Source organism: Theropithecus gelada, chromosome 2 (genome assembly GCF_003255815.1).
Source record: "Theropithecus gelada isolate Dixy chromosome 2, Tgel_1.0, whole genome shotgun sequence".
NCBI lineage: Eukaryota > Metazoa > Chordata > Mammalia > Primates > Cercopithecidae > Theropithecus > Theropithecus gelada.
The window spans coordinates 81,834,231-81,856,298 of NC_037669.1; the positions used below are offsets into that span (position 1 = coordinate 81,834,231).

Below are 22,068 nucleotides of genomic sequence, written 5' to 3' on the forward strand. Positions count from 1 at the left end.
AAAATAATAGGACTGTAGCAATCTTTTGTCCTACCTCAGTGACTTGATGTCTTAGGAAGGAACAGCCCTCAGTCTTAGGAAGGTCAGTTGAAGTCCTTACAGTACAAGTCCAAATTTTAAGGAAAATGAATCCCACGATGAGTTTCCTCATGCTTCAGCCGTGCATGGATCAGTCAGCTTCTGGGTGTGACTGGAGCAGGGCTTGTCTTTTTCAGAGTCACTTTGCAGGGGTTAGCGAAGCTGCTCCCATCCACGTACAGCTCCCGGTCTACAGATGTTTAAGGATGGTCTCAGAGGGTAGGCCCACTAGAATAAACTGAGTCCAATACTTTTACACAGTTATGTTTAACTGGGCTCTTTGATACCAGGAGCAAGGTGGCGGGTTTACAGTGTTGTAAACTTTAATGGTTACGCGGGGATTTTTTACAGAGCAAGCTTTGGTATCTAGATAGTCTAGCATTTATTAGCTAATGGTGTCCTTTGGTATTTATTAAAATCACCACAGCATGAGGGGACTTTATGTTTAGGTTTTGCCTAAGAGTTAGCTTATCTGCTTCTTGTGTTAATGGGGCCATTGCTGCCAGGGCCCTTGGACATGGGGACCAATCTTTGGAAACCCTGTCTAGCTGTTTTGAGAGATGGGCCGCTGGCCTTGGCCAGGGCCCTACAGTCTGGGTTAAAACTCCAACTGCCATTTGGGTTTTTTTTTGACATAGAGTGTAAAGAGTTTTGTCAGGTCAAGTAGCCTCAGGGCTGGGGCCGACATGAGTTTTTCTTTTTAACTCATGAAAAGCTTGTTGCTGCTGGTTGTAATAGATGTAGTTTATCTAATTTATATTTTTATTGACTGTCATTTACTAAAATATTGATTTAAATCCTGTAACTATTTGATTTTGAGCTTTAAATTGATCTGGTATTTCTTGTGGTTAATTTCAAGGTTAAATTGATCTGGTGTTTCTCCAATTGCATCTAAATAGATGTGAGAGTTGAAAGACCTATAAGGGGCTTCTCTCACTTTACGATGTCTTATTATTATTATTATTATTATTATTATTTTCTGGTTGATGAAATACCAGGGTGAAAGGGATAGCCAAATGGACTAAAGCACAAGTGTCACTCTAGTTATTTGGCAGAGTGCCCAGTAAAGGTCCACCACAACAGCACCACACATCTGCTTGGGGATGCACAAGGGCTGACTGATTAATAAGCTCTTAAAAATTCTTAAGCTCACTGCATCCCTTCAGGTCTCCAAGGAATACTGTCTCCTCCTTGCCGTGAGAGACACAAAGTGAACTCAGTGTTGGGAGATGGAAGCTGGATGGCCCTCGGGGACTGACCTGCAGGGACTTTGGGATATAGCAGAGAGAGCTTGGCATGACTTATTACTCCAGACTGTAGAATCCTGGAAAAGAGCTACCATGTAGCCCATGCCTGGTTGACTGGAGGACCACCTGAAAGGAATGAGGCACATCCCCCATATATCTCCCAACTTCCTGAGTCCAGCACAAACACATTCCTCCATATTTCTTTCAAACTTCAGAAAAACATCACCTGGGAGATCTCCGATAAGGAATGCTAAATGTATAATGTTAACCAATTGTAATGCTGTAACCAAGAAAATTACCTTGTTCCCTGTAACTTTACATATCCTGTTTACATCGGGCTATAAAAAGCAAGCACTCGCATTGTTCGAGGCCCTCCTGTATGCTGTGGAATGGAGGGACCAAGTTCGAACTTATAGTAAAGATCCTTGCCGCTTGGCTTTGACTCTGGACTCTGCTGGTCTTTGGGGAACAAACGGTCTGGGCATAACACACCCTAGTGGAAGGGTGACAATCAGGGCCTCTGGCCTGCCATGTGCACAAGCATAACAATTGCTTTTGTTTAACGTGCAGATGGAATATTTGATCCATTTCAACCAGGCATTTACATCTTGGTATGCTGTCTTAATTGCCAAAGTTTGTTTTAAGTCTTTAACTTCTATGATCTTCTAGTAAAATGAACATTTTCTTTAGCACCTATTTTTATTAGTTTTTAGACCAAAAAAAAGCTAACCACCATTTTATGTTTAACAGTGCTTTTTGTATGATTTTTATACCAGATAAGCTAAATTTTACCTTTATATTAGTGTGCTATTAATTTTAATAAAACCCTGTAGACATATTTATCCAATTTTTCATGTTTGACCATAAGGTAAGATTTTATAGACTCTTTTTAACCTTTTATAATTTTTGTTAAAGAGCAGGTTGATGTTTTAAGAAAAACCTGTTGCATTTTAAATGTCCAGTTCACAGAAAAACTGGATGATACCTTTTTAACTCTAGCTATTATGTTTACACACAGAATTTTCTTTACAATTAACATTTTAAAATTTGCCTAAACTTTCAAAACAATAATTTTTTGACCTTTTAATGTAGGTAAAAATCCACATTCTTATGCCTCTTTATAATCTTTTTACTAAAGGTATATTTTACTTTTTTATACACTTTGCACATAAACTCTTTTTTCCAATAGTACTCAGGAGGCCATATTATTTTTAAATTATACGACATTTTTTGCATAAAAATTTTTTATAACATTTTTTTCTTTTATGACTTTCGCAGACAATTTTTTTTTGACATGTCTCAACTTTCTGACTTATTACAAACTTTTTTTAAAAAAAACCAGTTAATCTATTTCAGGACAAGAATTTACCATGTAACATTCTTTTTATGTAAATTCTGCCTCCCCCCTTTTTTCCTTTCTTGAAAGTTTTCAACATAGTTCTCAGTGGGGTGGGCTTATTTTGCACCTGACCCATGTTTTCTTAAGACAAAATACCACACTCACACCACACACATTCACCACAAAACACAGAACGGGTAAAGAGGGCACACACACACACACACACACTTTTATCGTTTATACCAAACCAAAATCAGAATACCACGAAATTCAAAATCCGAGTACCAAGAAATTTAAGCCAAGTCAAAACCAAAACCAAAGTATCCGGCAATTTAAGTCAAGACAAAACCAGAACAAAAGTGCCAATACAGGCACCCCATGGGTGATCAGGCCACGCTTCCACTCAAATGGAGTGGGGCAAGTTCCAAAGACTAGTCTTACCAAGTTTCAGATGTCCAGACTCCAAGTGCCAGTTCCTTCCCGGTGTTCAGCCACTGTGTTAATCCTCTGTGGGGGCCTGCTACACACTGCTCTGATGAGGCGTTCTACCGGGAAAACTGCCTACCTGGGAGCACTCTTTGGCTCCCGTCACTCAGGCTGGCCAGAGTCCCCCACAGGGATGCTCCACAGGGCAGGCCTAAGCCGCCTAACAGGCTGCCTCAGCCGTCCATCAGTTACCTCGCTTCCCGGTCAGGGAACCAAGAACTGTAGCGGGACCAGCTGCAGACAAAACCTCTCAGACACCAAGTTGTAGAAGGAAAGGCTGTATTCAGCTGGGAGCATCAGCAAGCTACTGCCTTAAAATCCGAGCTCCGAGTGCACAATTTCTGTCCCTTTTAAGGGCTCACAACACTAAAGATTTCTTTTTTTTTTTTTTTTTGAGACGGAGTCTGGCTCTGTCTCCCAGGCTGGAGTGCAGTGGCTGGATCTCAGCTCACTGCAAGCTCCGCCTCCCAGGTTTATGCCATTCTCCTGCCGAGTAGCTGGGACTACAGGCACCCGCCACCTCGCCCGGCTAGTTTTTTGTGTTTTTTAGTAGAGACGGGGTTTCACCGTGTTAGCCAGGATGGTCTCGATCTCCTGACCTAGTGATCCACCTGTCTCGGCCTCCCAAAGTGCTGGGATTACAGGCTTGAGCCACCGCGCCCGGCCAACACTAAAGATTTCACATGAAAGGGCCATGATTGATTTAAGCAAGCAAGGGGTACGTGACAGGGTTTGCACGCACCGGTTGTCAGAGAGAAACAAAACAGGACCGGGAGTTTCACTATGTTCTTTTATACAATGCCTGGAATCTCTGAATAATATCGGTTTCTAAGTTATGAGTTGATTTTTAACTACTGGGTTTAGGCCAGGCAGGCCCAAGCCTGGTTGTGGGCCTGGCACTGGGCTGCCTGTCTTTGGTTTTACTTCTTTGTTTTTTTCTTAAAACAGGTACTGAGTATAAAACAATATAAAACAATATGAGAGGGTCTCTCTCTTTCCTCAGTGTTGAGCCACTGCGCCCCGGGGCTACTTTTGAAACTTACACAGTATAAATCAACTATCATTCAGATCTGCCATCCCTTCCTTTCCCTATATTTTTCATCTTTAACCCTTTAAGCAATTCTTCGGTGAAGACAAATAATCACTGAATGTTGACTTAAAAAAAGGGTAGGTGATATGCATGGGTGGAAGACTTTCAACTAATAGTATTAGGAAAATGCTACAACTCTAGCAGGGAATAAGATCTAGAACATTCCGAAAGCAAAAAGATTGCTATAGAATGATTCCCATTATTTTAATGCCATGTAAGATGCTATTACAGAAACTGACAGTGCTCCAGTTCCAGCAATGCCAGTGAAGGAAATAAAAATATTTCACCCCAAAATATATTTGTCATATTTTCAGATGGCTGTTCAGAGAGCCAACAGAAGTAGCCTTGCAAAGTTGTCTTTTGTGGGGGAAACTTGTATTTGCAGAGAATCTGCTTGATGCAGCCTGGCTTTCCCTTGTCTGGATCTTGGGAAGATTAACTCAGTCTGACACTTTAAAGGTCTGAAACATGCTGGGACATGGTGGCTCACACCTGTAATACCAGCACTTTTGGAGGCCAGATCACCTGAGGTCAGGAATTTGAGGCCAGCCTGGCCAACATGGTGAAACCCCGTCTCTACTAAAAACGCAAAATTAGCTTGGCATGGTGGCGTGCGCCTGTAATCCCAGCTACTGGGGAGGCTGAGGCAAAAGAATCGCTTGAACCTGGGAGGCGGAGGCTGCAGTGAGCCAAGATCACGCCATTGCAATCCTGCCTGGGCAATAAGAGCAAGACTCCATCTCAAACAACAAAAAAGGTCTAAAACATTCATCATCTATTCTTTTGAGGGTTGCCACCTGTGGAGCTTCATTTACATAACAAGACCACCTTTGCTAGCCAGGCTTCCTCATCTCCCGCTCCCGGAAACTGTTATGCCACTGATCCGAGCCCACTCTTTCTGTAACCTTAAGGTGGTATTTAAGCTTCTAAACCCTATTGTGTAGGGGTTTGGGGGGATAATCACTCTGTGGCTCTCCCCTTCATGCAAGCTAATATATTGGTATGCCTTTTCTCCAATTAATCTGCCTTTTCTCAGTTGATTTTTCAGAGTGAACCTTCAGAGGGCAAAGGGGAAGTTTCCCTTTGGCCCCTACAGGAACCTAAGACCCACAGAGTGATGGAAAAAGGAAAGGCTTTGGAGCCAGGCAGGTCCAAGTTTGAATCCCAGCTGTACTGCTTATTCACTGAACAACCTTGGGCAAGTCACAGTCATCCTACTTAAAAACAGGATAACGTTAACTTCACAAAGTTGTTTCAAGGATTAGCATTAATCTAGAAAATCAACTCATCAGGGACTGAAAAAATGGTGGCTATCAGTATCAATGATCACATCCCGTTCGTTATGGACATAACTTTAAGACTGCTGCTAAATCCCAGGGAATGTGTTCTGCAGGAGCAAGCGGTTTTGGCCTCAAGTCCATATATTTTTGCCTCATGTTTCCCATTGTGTTTTGCCATTTGAACACATTTTCAGCACGTCTAGTGATTCACCTATAAACGTCTTCTTTAGGTGTACCTCAGCCTGCATATACTGCGCATTCTGAAACTCACGAGAACAGTATCCTTGCTCCTCACATTGATTTTGGTCTTGTCTTCCACCTTTGAAAACGAGAGTTATGGTATAATACAATATTAAAGTTTTAAAGTACTGGCCGGGCGCGGTGGCTCAAGCCTGTAATCCCAGCACTTTGGGAGGCCGAGACGGGTGGATCACGAGGTCAGAAGATTGAGACCATCCTGGCGAACACGGTGAAACCCCGTCTCTACTAAAAAATACAAAAAACTAGCCGGGCGAGATGGCAGGCGCCTGTAGTCCCAGTTACTTGGGAGGCTGAGGCAGGAGAATGGCGTAAACCCGGGAGGCGGAGCTTGCAGTGAGCTGAGATCCGGCCACTGCACTCCAGCCCGGGCGACAGAGCGAGACTCCGTCTCAAAAAAAAAAAAAAATAAAAAAATAAATAAATAAAAATAAAGTTTTAAAGTACTAACTTTAGACACAGCACTGCCCTCTAGTGACTAGAATAATCCATTTTTTTTTCTTTTTTTTTTTTGAGACTGAGTCTCACTCCATCACCCAGGATAAAGAGCAGTGGCACGATCTGGGATCAGTGCAACCTCCGCCTCCCAGTTCAAGTGATTCTCCTGCCTCAGCCTCCGAGTAGCTGGGATTACAGGCATGCACCACCACGCCCAGGTAATTTTTTTGTATTCTTAGTAGAGATGGGGTTTCATCACGATGGCCAGGATGGTCTCAATCTCTTGACCTTGACCTCGTGATCCGCCCGTCTCAGCCTCCCAAAGTGCTGAGATTACAGGCGTGAACCACCACGCCTGGCCTAGAATAATTATTTCTAGTCATCTGTTCAGCTGCTCTCTGGGTAAAAATTAAAAATTCTGTCATAGATTGTTTTGAATGTATTGGCTGACATAAGATACATGGAAATCATAACTACAATGAGATACCACCTCATGCCCAATAGTAATTTGAAGAACAATTTAACAATTCTTTATATTAAAGTTACACGATCCAGTAATTCCACTCGTGGAATTTAAAACCTGTGCACATAAAAACCTCTTCTATAATGTTCCTATTAAACAGTCAAAAAGCAAAAATAATCCAAATATCAACTGATGGATGGGTAAATACAATGGAATATTATTCAGCCATAAAATAAAATGTACTGATACATGCTGTAAAATGGATGAACCCTAAAAACATGCTATATCGAAGAAGCCAGTTCCAAAGGACCATATATTGTATGAACTTATATGAAATGTCCAGAACAGGGAAATCCATAGACACAGAAAGTAGACTGGTGACTCCCTAGGACTGGAGGAGATAAATGGATTGACTGCTAATGGGGGTTTCTTTTGGGGGATGAAAATTGCTAAAAAAAATTGATTTGGTGATGGTTGTACAACTGTGTGGATATTCTGAAAACCACTGAAATGTACACTTTAAAAAGGTGAATTTTATGGTATGTGAATTACATCTCAATGTTATTAAAAAACGGAAACAAAAGTGTTGGCTGTGTTGGGATGGCCATTTAGTACTAACATGTTAGGTACATCTTCCCTTCAATATAACCCCCCTGGCCTCCAACCCCCAAAGTCTTAAGAATTTGGCCTCCATAGTCTTCTTTTTTTTTTTTTTTTTTTTGTGGGGATTTTTAATATTTATTTTATGATAATTGTAAATACACATACAGTCATAAGAAACAGCACTCTTCACTCAATCTGAACATCCTGCATAAACCACAGTACATTATAAGCAGATAATTGACATTGATAAAATTGTTTAACCATATTTAGATTTTTGTAATTACATGCTCTTCTTTGTGTGTGTTTGGATGTGGATCATAGTCTTCTTAATATTTTTTTATTTCTTACAATTTTTTTTTTTTACTATAAGCATGTATTATTCATATAATGAGAGGTAGATCCAAATTTTCAAGGAATAATCTGAACTTTTAAAAGAGGAACTATACTTAAGAACACTAACAGAGGTTGGTTGACACCCTGAAAGACTGGTCTGTTATGTTTAACTGTGGGCCAGTCAGCTTCAAACTCAGGAAAACCCCTCACCTCAGTTGCAGGGGAAATGGGCAACAGTAATTAGAAGCTACTGCTGAGAGGCTGGGCCCTGTGCTTAACGCCATCTATCATCTCCACCAACTATCCCATGTGGCATGTGTTACCACTATTTTATAGATCAGAGAGTTTACATACCTGAGACCAAGGATGCACATACGCCCCTCCCCTGAAACGCAAGTCTCACTGAAGGTAGACCCAAGATGCCACCTTGTGACTCAGATACTTAAGAACAGGGCCTAAAAATATTCATTGATAAAAGGTAGGTGTTCAAAGATGACCCAACTTCTATTTTCTTACAGTTAAAATTCAGTGAGAAGCTGCTTCTACAAAGATATAGGTAGGGTTCTGTTATCCAAATGCAAATCTATCTAGGTTTGAATTCCTAAAAGTACAATCTTTTTTTTTTTTCTGAGGTGGAGTTTTGCTCTGTCACCTAGGATGAGTACAATGGTATGATTTTGGCTCACTGCAACCGTTCAAGCGATTCTCCTGCTTCAGCCTCCCAAGTAGCTGGGATTACAGGTGCCCGCCACCACACCCAGTTTGTTTTTGTATTTTTAGTACAGATGGGGTTTTACATGTTGGCCAGGCTGGTCTTGAACTCATGACCTCAAGTGATTCGCCTACCTCGGCCTCCCAAAATGCCGGGATTACAGGCGTGAGCCGCCATGCCTGATTTAAAAGTAGAGTCTTCAAATAACCTTCCCAATACTTTTTCTTTTGAGACAGGGTCTCACTGTCACCCAGACTACAGTGCAGTGGTACGATCTCAGTCTCACCATAACCTCCAGCTCTCAGGCCCAGGCAATTCTCCCACCTCAGCCTCTCGAGCAGCTGGGTCTACAGGGCCAAGTCACCAAGCACAGATAGTTGTATTTTTTTTTTGGTAGTGATGGGGTTTTACCATGTTGGCCAGGCTGGTCTTGGACTCCTGACCTCAAGTGATCCACCTGCTGCAGCCTCCCAAAGTGCCAGGATTATAGGCATGAGCCACCGGGCCCAGCCCACTTCTTGAATTAAAAAGCAAAAAACAAAAAAGCCAGGCAGATAATGAAAATCCTGCATACACTCAAGTCTGCATGAAGCATAAGGCCAAACTGGAAAGTGGGCATTTGAACAACCCTCTACCTGCTCCCTTCCCCTAACTAAGATGGGCTTCTGGGCCTATCAACCATTCTTTGGTGAAAAGCAGCAATCCATTTCCCCAGAGGCTCTTTAACTACAGCATTGGTGTTTGAGGTTACATCTTTAAACACATATTTCAGGATTTCAGAGCTTCTGGAACCATAACTTTAACCCAGCCTTCCATAACAGTCTTTTTACTTTCTATTACAGAACATGACACTGCAATAATAGCAATGAACCGCTTCAGCTTTTTCACTTCTGCAGAAGCTAAAACAACTTCTCCAATATATAAAGGGGCTGGAAAGCTAATTTCCTGGGAAAGAAATACACAACCTGGCCCTGGCATTTTAGTTCCCAGGAGAGCTGAGATAAGTCCATTGATCAAAACTCCATGTACAATTGTATTTCCAAACTTGGTGTGTTTTGCAAAGTCTTCATTTAAATGCAAAGGATTGACATCCCCCGTTAATTCTGAGAAGGTAGCCACATCTGTCTGTGTGAAGGCCCTCCTAAGTTCAGCGCGGTCTCCAACTTTGATGTGCATATGCTGAAAGTGCTGCAGGGTCAGCACTGGCAGGTTCAGGCAGACTGTCCTCCGAAGCCCACCCCACCAAAAGCGATGGCTGGAAATTAGTAGGAACATCTTCAGCACCCACAAATTTCATCAAGAGCTATTTTAGCCTGCTTCAGTCTTCAAACATGCAGGCACCAAAAAAATAAATATGAGAGTGGAGGAATGTTTCCAAAATGGAAGACTATTCATTCAATCCAATACTAGTTCCCTACTATTACCAGATAATGCAAGGAGAAATGGAGAAACCTACAAGAGAAAGAAAAAGGTTAAAGCATCGGGAGAAACTCCACTGAAGCACAGGGCAATGGGGAAACATGCCCAGTTTTACAGGATTAACAAAACTGATGCAGGAGCATTTTACAGAGCATCCTGAGAGGAAGCCTTCAATGACAAGTAGTCACAGCTCAAAAAGAGCATACTAATATGTAACACACAAGGCATTAAGCGTTAAGTGAAAAATAAGCCTTAACCACAGGATTGCAAGTTTTATCCAAAAACAACTCCCACAGAATTTAAAATCTAAGTGCTCTGGCTCACATTTTTGGAAACAATCAAGTCCTTTATTTTCCCCTACTTAGATCATTTTAATCATATTACATTTATGCAAGCACAAAAATGAGTTGAGTGTATTAAGAAGCAGTCGACCCACCACTCAATCTTGTTTGCAATATGTGAGGGAATAGTCTTTACCTGAATCACCCGGAAAGCACATTTTTTGCCTTTATAGGATCCTAACAGGGTCAAAGAGCTCCACAATTTGACAAGACCACTGCAGAAATATCAAGAAAATACACACTGTGTCATAGGCAGAGAACAAAATGAACCTCAACTAAGGTTTCTAAAATATTCACTTCTGACTTTGCAACTGTAACCATCAATGGGAAACTACAGCTGTAACTAAATCCTAAGTTTTGCCCTCTCTAGAATACAAGTTTCTGGTGGATGAATGTTCATATTCATCCCAGTTTAAATTACCAAAAGCTGCTCAGAGTTCACAACAAAAAAATTATCATTCTCAGGACAGCATTTTTGCTCTATTTCTCCATTGGTCTCTCTCTGCCCTGTTATACTATAAATGTCCCACTCTCTGTCATACCTGCTACATATTCTCAAGATGGCCGACAAGGTCTTCTCTTCATAGGTTAGGATGTCCAAAGGTAAGGCGGCATCAACCTGAATGTGGAATAATGCTATTAGCAGGCTATTCTCACCATTATTCTTGAATGCTTATCAACTTTTGACAACCATTGAGTTTTCAGCTTTTCTCCTCCACAAAAGCAGTATTTTATTTAATGGTGCTGGCGCTTTAGTTGCCTACTTACTTACAGCTCCCTCTGCCTAGCATGTTCTGCCTACACCTCTGCATATGGCTGATGTCCCTCATCCTTTGAGTCTTCATTTAAATTGTTCCTTGACTGATCTTCAAGTTGAGACAAAGTCAGCTTGTTATGTTCTTTCTTGTACAGGACACCACACCTTCTCTTTTATAATTCCCTTTATTCTTGTCACTAATTGTCTAACATGTTTTCCTACTACAAGAACCAAGACATTAGTCCACGTGGCAGAGGCCATGTCTGTTTGTTCGCAGCTATATAAACCCCAGGAACGAAGTTTTCTACCTGACACACAGGTACACACAGACATATATATATATATATTTTAATTTTGTATTTAGAAAAATTATAGACTCACAAGAGATCACAAAGAAATGTACAGGGAGTGGCCAGGCACAGTGGCTCATGCCTATAATCCCAGCACTTTGGGAGGCCAAGGGGGGACGGATCACCTGAGGTTGGGAGTTTGACACCAGCCTGATCAACACGCAGAAACCCCATTTTTACTAAAAATACAAAATTAGCCTGGTGTGGTGGCGCATGCCTGTAATCCCAGCTACTTGGGAGGCTGAGGCAGGAGAATTGCTTGAACCTGGGAGGCGGAGGTTGCGGTGAGGCAAGATCGTGCCATTGCACTCCAGCCTGGGCAACAAGAGCAAAACTTCGTCTCAAAAATAAATTAATTTTTAAAAAATGTACAGGGAGGTTCCATGCACTCTTCATCCAGCCTCCTGCAATGTCAATGTCTTGCATAACTACATTACAGTAGTAAAACTAGAAAAGTGGTATTGGTACAATCCAGAGGTTATTCAGATTTTACCCACTGTGTATCTACTCATATTTATACCTGTGTGTGGCTCTATGTAATTTTCCCTATGTAAAATCCCACAGATTTTACCAATTGTATGTCTACTCATATTTATACCTGTGTGTGGCTCTATGTAATTTTACCAAAAAAAAAAAGACACTGCCAAACTATGTTCCAGAGTGGCTGCACTATTTTACATACTCACTATAGTGTATGAGTGATCCAGTTTCTTCGCATTCTTGCTAGCATTTAAAGTTGTTATTTTTTATTTCAGTCATTCTGCTAGCTATACAGTGGTATCTCATTGTATCATTAATGTGCATTTCCCTAATGGCTAATGTTAAACATCTTTCCATGTGCTTCTTTGCCAACCATACATTCTCTTTAGTAAAATGTCTGTTAATGTTTTTGTTAATGTTTTGGTTTTTTTTTTTTTGAGACGGAGTCTTGCTCTGTGCGCCAGGCTGGAGTGCAGTGGCGCGATCTCTGCTCACTGCAAGCTCCGCCCCCCCGGGTTGACGCCATTCTCCTGCCTCAGCCTCCTGAGTAGCTGGGACTACAGGCGCCCGCCACCTCGCCCGGCTAATTTTCTTGTATTTTTAGTAGAGACGAGGTTTCACCGTGTTAGCCAGGATGGTCTCGATCTCCTGACCTCGCGATCCGCCCGCCTCGGCCTCCCAAAGTGCTGGGATTACAGGCTTGAGCCACCGCGCCCGGCCAATGTTTTGTTTTGTTAAGAGTATCAAAAATGAGTTTTGATACTTCTTTATTATTATTTTCTTGAGACAAGAATCTCGCTCTGTCACCCTGGCTGGAGTGCAGTGGTGTGATCTTGGCTCACTGCAACCTCTGCCTCCCAGGTTCAAGTGATTCTCCTGCCTTAGTCTCCCGAGTAGCTGGGGTTACAGGCATGTGTCACCACACCTGGCTAGTTTTTATAGTTTTAGCATAGACGGGGTTTTGCCATGTTGGCCAGGATGGTCTCCAACTCCTGACCTCAGGCGATCAACCCACTTCAGCCTCCCAAAGTGCTGGGATTACAGGCGTGAGTCACCATACCCGCGTGTTATTATTATTGAGACAGGGTCTTGTTCTGTTGCCCAGGCTACATGCAGTGGTGCAATCATAGTTCACTACAGCCTCGAACTCCTGACCTCAAGAAATCTTCCTGCCTTGGTCTCCCAAAGTGTTGGGATTACAGGCATGAGCCACTGCATCAGGCCAAATGTCATTTATATATTCTAAACACTATAGTCCTTTGTTGGATACATGGTTTACAAATATTTTCCCCTAGTATGTAATTCATCTTTTCATCCTTTCCCATCCCCACCCCCAGCCATGGTGGTGTGATCACCACTCACTGCAACCTTGAGCTCTTCGGCTCAAGCAATCCTCCCACCCTAGTCTCTTGACTAGTTGGGACTATAGGTGCACACCACCACACCTGGCTCAATTTTTCAAATTTTTTTTGTAGAGACGGGGTTTCACCAGATACCCAGGCTGGTCTGGAGCTCCTGGGCTCAACTGATCTACCCACTTGGCCTCTGGAAGTGGTGGGATTATAGCTGTGAGCCACCGCGCCTGGCCTTTTCATCCTCTTAAAGAGTCTTTTGCAGAGGCTTTAAATTTTGATGAGGTACTTAGCATATTTTGATTTGACAGACTATATGAATCAGAAAATAATTTCCTGAGCATCCTCTGTCTTCTCTCACCTTTTTTTTTTTTTGTTGTTGAGACGGAGTCTCACTCTGTCGCCCAGACTGGAGTGCAGTGGCCGGATCTCAGCTCACTGCAAGCTCCGCCTCCCAGGTTTACGCTATTCTCCCGCCTCAGCCTCCCGAGTAGCTGGGACTACAGGCGCCCGCCACCACGCCCGGCTAGTTTTTTGTATTTTTTTTAGTAGAGATGGGGTTTCACCGTGTTAGCCAGGATGGTCTCGATCTCCTGACCTCGTGATCCGCCCGTCTCGGTCTCCCAAAGTGCTGGGATTACAGGCTTGAGCCACTGCACCCGGCCATTTTCTCAACTTCTAAAACTCTACTTCTCTACTTCTTTTCTCAAATCTGCTTAAAGTGTTGGTCTATGACAAAATAAGGAGTTGAATCAGAATGTAAACCAATAGTATCATTAATCACCGTGTTTAGTTCAGTTCATCTTTTTTTCATAAGGAGGTTTTTTTTTTATTGAGACAGAGTCTTGCTCTGTTGCCCAGGCTGGAATGCAGTGGCGTGATCTGGGCTCACTGCAACCTCCGCCTCCCAGGTTCAAGCAATTCTCCTCCATCAGCCTTCCAAGTAGCTAGGACTACAGGTATGTGCCACCACGCCCAGCTAATTTTTGCATTTTTAGTAAAGACAGGGTTTCACTATGTTTTCCAGGCTAGTCTCAAACTCCTGACCTTACGTGATCCACTCGCCTCAGCCTCCCCAAGAGCTGGGATTACAGGAGTGAGCCACTGAGCCTGGCCCATAAGGAGACTTTCTCATTAAAAGTGGTAGTGCACTGGTTCTGCTGCAAATTCCTTATCTCTTCAAGATGGGCAAAGAGTTTGCAGGCTGCCAGTCTAGGCCACACCTTGAGTAGCACTGTACTACAACAAACATTTGTCTACTGTGTTCCTTGTAAAACAGAAGGCATATTAGAATAAACCCAACAAAATTCATCACCTCTGAAAGTTTACTTCTGCAATTTCAAACACAGTTTTAAAATAATCTCTAGGGGAATACAAAAATTAGCTGAGCATGGTGGCAGGCGCCTGTAGTCCCAGCTACTTGGCACGTTGAGGCAGGAGAATCGCTTGAATCCGGGCGGGCGGAGGTTGTGCCACTGCGCTCCAGCCTGGGTGACAAAGCAAGACTCCATCTCAAAAAAATAAATAAATAAAGTAATCTCTAGGGGAACCCTCATACACTACTGGGAGGAATGTAACTGTACAACCACTATGGAGAACAGCATGGAGGTTTCCCAAAAAACTAAAAATAGGTCAGGTGCAGTGGCTCATGTTTATAATCCCAGAACTTTGGGAGGCCAAGGCAAGAGGACTGCTTGAGTCCAGGAGCCTGGGCAACGTAGTGAGACTTTGTCTCTACAAGTAAAAAAATTGGCTTGGTGGTACATATGCCTGTGGTCCCAGCTACTAGGGATTCTGGGGTGGGAGATCACTTGAGCTTGGGCGGCTGAGGCTGTAGTGAGCCATGACCATGCCACTGCACTCCACCCTGGGCATCACAACAAGACTTCATCTCAGAAACAAAAACAAAAAACAAAATAGAATTCTAAAAATAGAATACCATTTAATCCAGCAAGTCTACTACTAAGCAGCAATCCAAGGGAAAGGAAATCAATTCAAAAAGACATGTGCAGCTGGGTGTAGTGGCTCATGTTGTAATCCCAGCACTTTGGGAGGCCAAGGCGGGAGGAAAAAAAAAAAAAGACATATGCACTCTCACATTTATTGCAGTACTATTCCCAATAGCCAAAATACAGAACTTAAGCGTCCATCAATGGATAAAAAAAAAAAGTGGTATGTATTACAATGGAATATTACTCAGCCATAAAAAAAAAAATGAAATTCTGTCATTTGTAGCACCATGAATAGAACTGGAGGCCATTTTGTTAAGTGAAGTAAGCCAGGCACAGAAAGACAACTGTTGCACGTTCTCACTCGTATGTGAGAGCTAAAAAGGCAGATCTTGCCAGGTGCAGTGGCTCACGCCTGTAATCCCAGCACTTTGGGAGCCCGAGGCGGGTGGATCACCTGAGGTCTGGAGTTCGAGACCCGCCTGGCCAACATGGCGAAACCCTGTCTCTAGAAAAAATATAAAAATTAGCTGGGCATGGTAGCGTATGCCTGTAATCTCAGCTACTGGGGGGAGGCTAAGGCAGGAAGATTCCTTGAACCTGGGAGGCAGAGGCTGTAGTGAGCCGAGAATGTACCACTGCACTCCAGCCTGGGCAACAGAGCAAGACTCCATCTCAAAAAAAAAAAAAAAAAAAAAAAAAAAAAGGTAGATTTCATGAGGATAGAAAGTAGATTGGTGATTACCAGAGGCTGGGAAGGGTAGCAGGGTAGAGACGATGAAGGAGGAAAAAAAGGAATACAAATGTGTTTATTACAATACATGAATAAAACATTTAAAAATACAGAGTTGTATAATTAAAAAAAATTTTTTTTTAATGTTTGAAAAGCATTCTTTCTGTATTTCTTTCTTTTTTTTGAGACAAAGAGTCTCGCTCTGTCGCCAGGCTGGAGTGCAGTGGGGCAATCTCAGCTAACTGCAACCTCTGCCTCCCAGGTTGAAGCAATTCTCCTGACTCAGCCTCCCAAGTAGCTGGGATTACAGGCATGCGCCACCACACCCGGCTTATTTTTGTATTTTTAGTAGAGATGGGGTTTCACCATGTTGGCCAGGATGGTCTCGACCTCTTGACCTCGTGATCAAATTGCTGGGATTATAGGCCTCCAAACTGCTGGGATTACAGGTGTGAGCCACTGCGCCCAGCCTCCTCCTGTATTTCTTACAATGATCTTTGGAATGTTCAATCTACCAAGTGATTCCATACCTCCCCAAACAGGTCCTTCACGGCCGAAATAAGCAGCTGTTTGAACTGTGCAGCATTCAGTCCAACTCCACAATCTTGAAATTCTCTAAAAAAACATGAAAAAAAAAAAAGACATCATATTAAATTTCATTCTATTCAGATTGATGTTAGAAAAGTAATCTAAAATAGAACTTAGGAAACTAAACTTACAGGCAGACTTTCATGTAGTGGTACTTGGACGGGTTTTTGTAAACTACTCTTTCATATGTGGCAGCAGGAGCAGGCATCTTTTCCAGTGCTGATCACACCTACAGTAAGTCAAGAGGGCTAGAAATGACCAATGCATATGCTATTTTTCACAGTTTTGATGAGAATTTGGCCTATTTGGGTTTTTTTTGTTTGTTTGAAGGCAGGGTCTCACCCTGTCATCTAGGCTGAAGTGCAGTGGTGCAATCACAGTTCATTGTAGCCTCCACCTCAGGCTCTCCAGGCTCAGGTGATCCTCCTGCCTCAGCCTCCTGAGTAGCTGGGACTCTAGGCACATGCCACCACATCCAGCAAATTTTTTTGTATTTTTGTAGAGACAGGGTTTCACCATGTTGCCCAGGCTAGTTTCAAACTCCCGGGCTCAAGCAATTTGCCCACCTCAGCCTCCCAAAGTGCTGGTATTACAAATGTGACCATCAGGTCCGGCCTTCCTGTTGTTTTTGTTTTTTGTTTTGGAGAAGTCTCGCTTGGTCACCCAGGCTGGAGTGCAGTGGTGCAATCTTGGCTCACTGCAAACTCCGCCTCCCGGGTTCAAGCAATTCTCCTGCCTCAGCCTCCCCAGTAGCTGGGATTACAGGCATGTGCCACCATGCCTGGCTAACTTTTTTGTATTTTTAGTAGAGACGAGGTTTCACCATATTGGTCAGACTGGTCTTGAACTCCTAACCTTGTGATACACCCGCCTTGGCCTCCCAAAGTGCCGGGATTACAGGCGTGAGCCACCGTGCCCAGCCGCCTGTTTGTTTTTTAAAAGACTTCTGGGCACAGTAACTCATCTAATTCTGGTCAAACTAAGGTTACCAATACGAAGACAAAAGAAGTTTCTATATTCTGTATATGCCAAATTACTATACTCTTACTTAAAACATAATAACATAATTTTGGCTAACAATTTTCCTTATGAGCACCCAGCTCTGTGCTAAACATTTCACATGCCTTAGCTTGTCTTCAAAATGCTCCTTAGGTAAGCAATATTATTATTCCCATTTTTGAGAAGATGACACAGAGGTTTAGTAAACGTAGGTAACATCTGCCCAAGGGCACCCAGAGATTCCAACCACTCTGAGCTCGCTCAAGACCAGTTATGATGCCTCTTTACCCAAAGAAAAAGCCATAAAGGAGTAAAATCTTAAGATTTGAAGAGTAAACACAAAGATCCTCTTGTTTACTCTCCGTCAACACAGAACACAAAGAGAAGAATGAGGGGTGGTCGTTCTGCCATCTTCTCCCATCCTGGGTCTGCCTGCTCTCAATCTGAAAGCCAGGTCTATGCAAGACTGTCTGTGAACGACTGAGCTTAAACAGCACAGGGGTTGAGAAGAGGGATTCCTGTAATGGGCACTCGATGCAGCTTCTAAAAGGTCTGAACTTTCAAGAATGTAGAACATGCTCATCTCTCTGCAGACAGTTCCTTTCCTTGGCTCCCTGCCAACCTTGCTCTCCCCTGGACAGGTCCTATTCATCTTTCAACTTTCAGTTTAAATGTCACCTCTTCATGGAGGTCTTCTCTGACACCCTGCTCTAAATTAAGTCCCCATGTTATGCAATCTCTTAACATTGTCTATTTGTTTAATATACGGATCCCCCACTGCAAGGACCAGGAAACTGAGGCCCAATCAAGGAAAGAGACTTATCCAAGGTCACAGAGCTACAGACCAGCATTTCCAAAACCACTCTGAGTTAGACCCAATTTCAACCACTCCCAGATGGTGACCTCTGGAGAAAAGAAGTCAGGGTCAAGGAGCTACATCTACCAATCCATTCAATAAACATTAATACTTTGGGACCTGGCGTGGTACTCATGCCTGTAATCTCTACAGTTTGGGAGGCCAGGAGTATGAGACCAGCGTGGGAAACATAGTGAGACCCTGTCTCTTAAAAAAAAAAAAAAAAAAATTTTAATTAGCCAGGCATGGTAGTGTGTGCCTGTAGTTCCAGCTACTCCAGGGGCTGAGGTGGGAGGATAGTTTGAGTCTGGGAGGTTAAGGATACAGTGCACTGTGATTGTACCACTGCACTCCAGCCTGGGTGACAGAGCATCACCCTGTCTCCAAAACAAACAAAAAATACTGTAATACTATGACACAAAGGAGGTATTCAAATGAGGGAAGAGTGATAGTGGTAAGCCTATATATTCAAAAGAATCCTTGGTTTCAGGACAGCGGCAATACTTACCTGATGCTTCTTTCCCAGTCACCAGAGTCTCCCCTAACTACAAGGGCAGGGCAAACAAGAAACCTCATCTGTTTCTTTCATTGCTTGGCGCATAAATGTTTTTTAGTGTTACTGCCTTGATGGAGCTGGCTGCCTAAAGTAGGGGAGTGAAATTACGCCCAGGGCTTAGATGCCAGTAAAACGAAGACTTAACACAACGTCCACGAGATGGACAGTGGTGACGGCTGCACAGCGTTGTGAATATATTCAATGCCACTTACGATAAATTTTATGTCACGTATTTTCTGCAATTAAAAAAAAAACTTACAAATGACAGCACTGCCCTCTGCAGGCTGTTCTGAGATTAAAGGAGAGGATGACTGGGAAATTATTTTGTACAGACTGGTATTAAATATATTCACCAGGCTCTCCACAGATGTGGGCTCACGAAGTCACTGTCACTATCATCTTTAAAGTCTTGTTGTTTGTTTTGAGATAGTGTCTCACTCTGTCGCCCAGGCTGGAATGCTTCGGGCCGAAGCAATTCTTGTGCCTCAGCCTTCCGAGTAGCTGGGATTACAGGCGTACGTCATCACGCCCGGCTAACTTTTGCATTTTTAGTACAAATGGGGTTTTGCCATATTGGCCCAGGCTGGTCTCCAACTCCTGGCGTCAAGTGATCCGTCGACCTCGGCCCCCTCAAAGTACTGGGATTACAGGCATGAGCCACCGCGCCGGGGCTAAAGTCAGCCTTTTTTAGTGGCTGCACAGGGATGCTCCTAATCTGACCTATTAGTAATAAATCTTTGATTCCCCCTACTCCCCCGCTTCTCCAACTCTACGGTGGCCCGTGAGTCCATTACCATCTACTCAAACTACATCATTCCTCTGCTCAAAACCTTGCTATGGTTCCCGTTTTATCCAGAGTAAGGCCAAAGTCCTTAGAACAGCCTGCAAGGCTCTGCCTGGAGGTTCCGCAGGGCTGCCCTCCCAACACCTCTGACCTCTTGTCCTGCCATTCTCCCTCCGCTCAATCCCCGCCACCATACAGGCCTAGCCTAGTTCTTTCGCACGCGCCAGTCTCGCTCCCACCCCTGGGCCTCGGCTCTAGCTTTTCCCCACGCTGGGAAACCTCTTCCTTCAGGCAGCCACCGGGCTCACACCCTTGCTTCCTTCTTGGCTTAACTCAAATCTCAATCGGTTTGGCCCAGTGCCCTTCTCGGCTAACACCGCACCCCACCCCCATGCCCCGTCCCTGCTTTCTTTTTCGTAGCATTTGCCTTTTTCTATGACTATTATGTAACTCGTTTATCTTTATCTGTACTCGCCCCCCATCCCAACAGAAGGTCCACTCCAAGAATCCTGCTATCTTGTTCACTGCTGTTTCCCAAGGCCCTAAAACACTGTGTCGTGTACAGTGGACATGCAACGTCCAGTTTTTGGACTAAATCAATCACTTTTAAAAGCTCAATTTCCCTACTGTTGAGAACTTGGGTGGCTTTCAGTATTTTTCAACAACCACCATTTAACGCTCACCTCGCGCCGGGCGCACGGAGCGCGCTCAGGACACGGTTCCGAAGTCTCGCCTGCGCCTCTGCGGCCGAGACCCTGCGCGGCGCCGTACGGAGGCACGCAGCGCCCCGGGCCGGAACGGACTAGCGGCCCAAGCCGCGCCGCCCGCCCCGCGCATGCGCCCGGGGCGCGGCCAACTAAGACGGCTCCCGAACCACCACCGCTCTTTGGAGAGCTTCCACCTACCCACTCTCCGTCGGACTAGCCTGACGCCTGCCCAGACTCCTATTCGCTGCAAGAACCCGCCAAGGCTTGGAACTCCCTGGCAGCAGCCAGACCTGGGGCCGAGAAACTCCTGGTGTCTTTACGTTTGGCTTCTCCTCGTCCCGCCCCACGAAGCGTGACGCCCAGGCGGATATGACGTCACCGCGCAGCGTCTTCTTAAGGACCCAGGCGCGAATCCTGATCCGGAGCTGAGAGTGGCCGAGCTCAGCGCCCTCTGGTGTCCACTCCGGAAAAGCCGTATGTGCAGTTTGCTAAGGGTGCGGTTTATAAGGCGTATTTATTCCGCCTTGGACGGTGCTTCATAGTTATCCATTTCTTAATGCATTCATTCATTCAACAATTTTTTTTTTTGTTTTTTTTTGAGACAGTTTCACTCTGTCGCCCAGGCTGGAGTGCACTGGCGCAATCTGGCTCACTGCAACCTCCACCTCTAGGACTCAAGCGATTCTTCCACCTCAGCCTCCTGAGTAGCTGGGACTACAGGTATGCTCCACCATGCCTGGCTAATTTTTGTATTTTTAGTAGAGACGGGGTTTCACCATGTTGGCCAGGCTGGTCTCAAACTCCTGGCCTCAAGTCATCTGCCCACCTTGGCCTCCCAAAGTGCTGGATTACAGACGTGAGCAACTGCGCCCGAGTCATTCTACACAATTTTTTAAATTATATTATAATTTATTTATTTATTGAGATGGAGTCTTGCTCTGTCGCCAGGCTGGAGTGCAGTGGCGCGATCTCGGCTCACTGCAACCTCCGCCTCCCTTCAAGTGATTCTTCTGCCTCAGCCTCCCAAGTAGCTGGGACTACAGGCATACACCACCATGCCCAGCTAATTTTTGTATTTTTAGTAGAGAGGAGGTTTCACCACGTTAGCCAGGATGGTCTTGATCTCTTGGACCTCGTGATCCGCCCACCTCGGCCTCCCAAAGTGTTGGGATTACAGGCGTGAGCCACCAAGCCTGGCCTAATTTTTGTATTTTTAGTAGAGACAGGGTTTCGCCATGTTGGCCAAGCAGGTCTCAAACTCCTGACCTCAGGCAATCCACCCACCTTGCCTCGCAAAAGTGCTGGGATTACAGACGTCAGCCACCATGCCCAGCCTACAAATTTATATCTAGCATCTCCTCTCCTCAATATCTCCTATGTCAAGCACTCCCCAAAGATAGTACCCACTCTCAGTGTCCCTTGTGACTCCCAGCACATAGTATGTGTTCTATCTAGGCCGTCCTGAAAAGACCCACAAAGTAAAGACTTTGTGCTAGGCACTATGCAAAATATTTTACATATGTTGTCTCATGGAACCCTCACACAATCCTGAGATGGCTATTACTATGATCATCTCCATTTCAGAGGTAGAAACTGAGGCACAGGCCTGGCGCAGTGGCTCATGCCTGTAATTCCGGCACTTTGGGAGGCCGAGGCGGGCAGATCACTTGAGGCCAGGAGTTCAAGACCAGCCTGGCCAACATGGTGAGACCCCCATCTCTACTAAAAATACAAAAATTAGCCGGGCACGGTGGTGCACACCTGTAATCCCAGTTACTCAGAAGGTTGAAGCAGGAAAATGGCTTGAACCTGGGAGGCAGAGGTTGCGGTAAGCCGAGATCACACCACTGCACTCCAGCCTGGCAACAGA

At 44.2% G+C, this 22,068-nt stretch overlaps 2 protein-coding genes and 1 long non-coding RNA gene across 9 annotated transcripts; 1 reads left to right on the plus strand and 2 right to left on the minus strand.

Moving 5' to 3' along the window:
* Positions 1 to 6,881: 6,881 nt before the first annotated feature.
* On the plus strand, positions 6,882 to 8,857 carry LOC112619246. Its single transcript, XR_003118196.1, has 2 exons — positions 6,882 to 7,374; positions 7,604 to 8,857. It is a non-coding gene; the product is annotated as an uncharacterized LOC112619246 (long non-coding RNA).
* Positions 7,605 to 20,563, minus strand: HTD2 (hydroxyacyl-thioester dehydratase type 2). 4 transcript variants are annotated; one of them, XM_025377241.1, is made up of 6 exons: positions 20,397 to 20,530; positions 16,428 to 16,525; positions 16,239 to 16,323; positions 10,630 to 10,706; positions 10,224 to 10,302; positions 7,605 to 9,779 (listed from the first exon to the last, which is right to left on the minus strand). In XM_025377241.1, exon 6 carries the CDS (start codon positions 9,600 to 9,602, stop codon positions 9,096 to 9,098), a length of 507 nt encoding a protein of 168 aa, XP_025233026.1. In that variant the 5' UTR covers positions 9,603 to 9,779; positions 10,224 to 10,302; positions 10,630 to 10,706; positions 16,239 to 16,323; positions 16,428 to 16,525; positions 20,397 to 20,530; the 3' UTR covers positions 7,605 to 9,095. The 4 variants fall into 4 exon arrangements, with proteins under 4 accessions (XP_025233026.1, XP_025233025.1, XP_025233028.1 ...); XM_025377240.1 differs by lacking the exon at positions 20,397 to 20,530 and adding an exon at positions 20,175 to 20,257; XM_025377243.1 differs by lacking the exon at positions 16,428 to 16,525 and having other exon boundaries at positions 20,397 to 20,563.
* On the minus strand, positions 8,710 to 20,552 carry RPP14 (ribonuclease P/MRP subunit p14). Of its 4 annotated transcripts, none has more exons than XM_025377245.1 (6): positions 20,397 to 20,552; positions 16,428 to 16,525; positions 16,239 to 16,323; positions 10,630 to 10,706; positions 10,224 to 10,302; positions 8,710 to 9,779 (listed from the first exon to the last, which is right to left on the minus strand). In XM_025377245.1, the coding sequence occupies exons 2-6, from the start codon at positions 16,502 to 16,504 to the stop codon at positions 9,723 to 9,725; spliced, it is 375 nt and encodes a 124-aa protein (XP_025233030.1). In that variant the 5' UTR covers positions 16,505 to 16,525; positions 20,397 to 20,552; the 3' UTR covers positions 8,710 to 9,722. The 4 variants fall into 4 exon arrangements, with proteins under 4 accessions (XP_025233030.1, XP_025233032.1, XP_025233029.1 ...); XM_025377247.1 differs by having other exon boundaries at positions 9,068 to 9,779; positions 16,428 to 16,544; positions 20,397 to 20,504; XM_025377244.1 differs by lacking the exon at positions 20,397 to 20,552 and adding an exon at positions 20,175 to 20,298 and having other exon boundaries at positions 9,068 to 9,779.
* Positions 20,564 to 22,068: the final 1,505 nt, after the last annotated feature.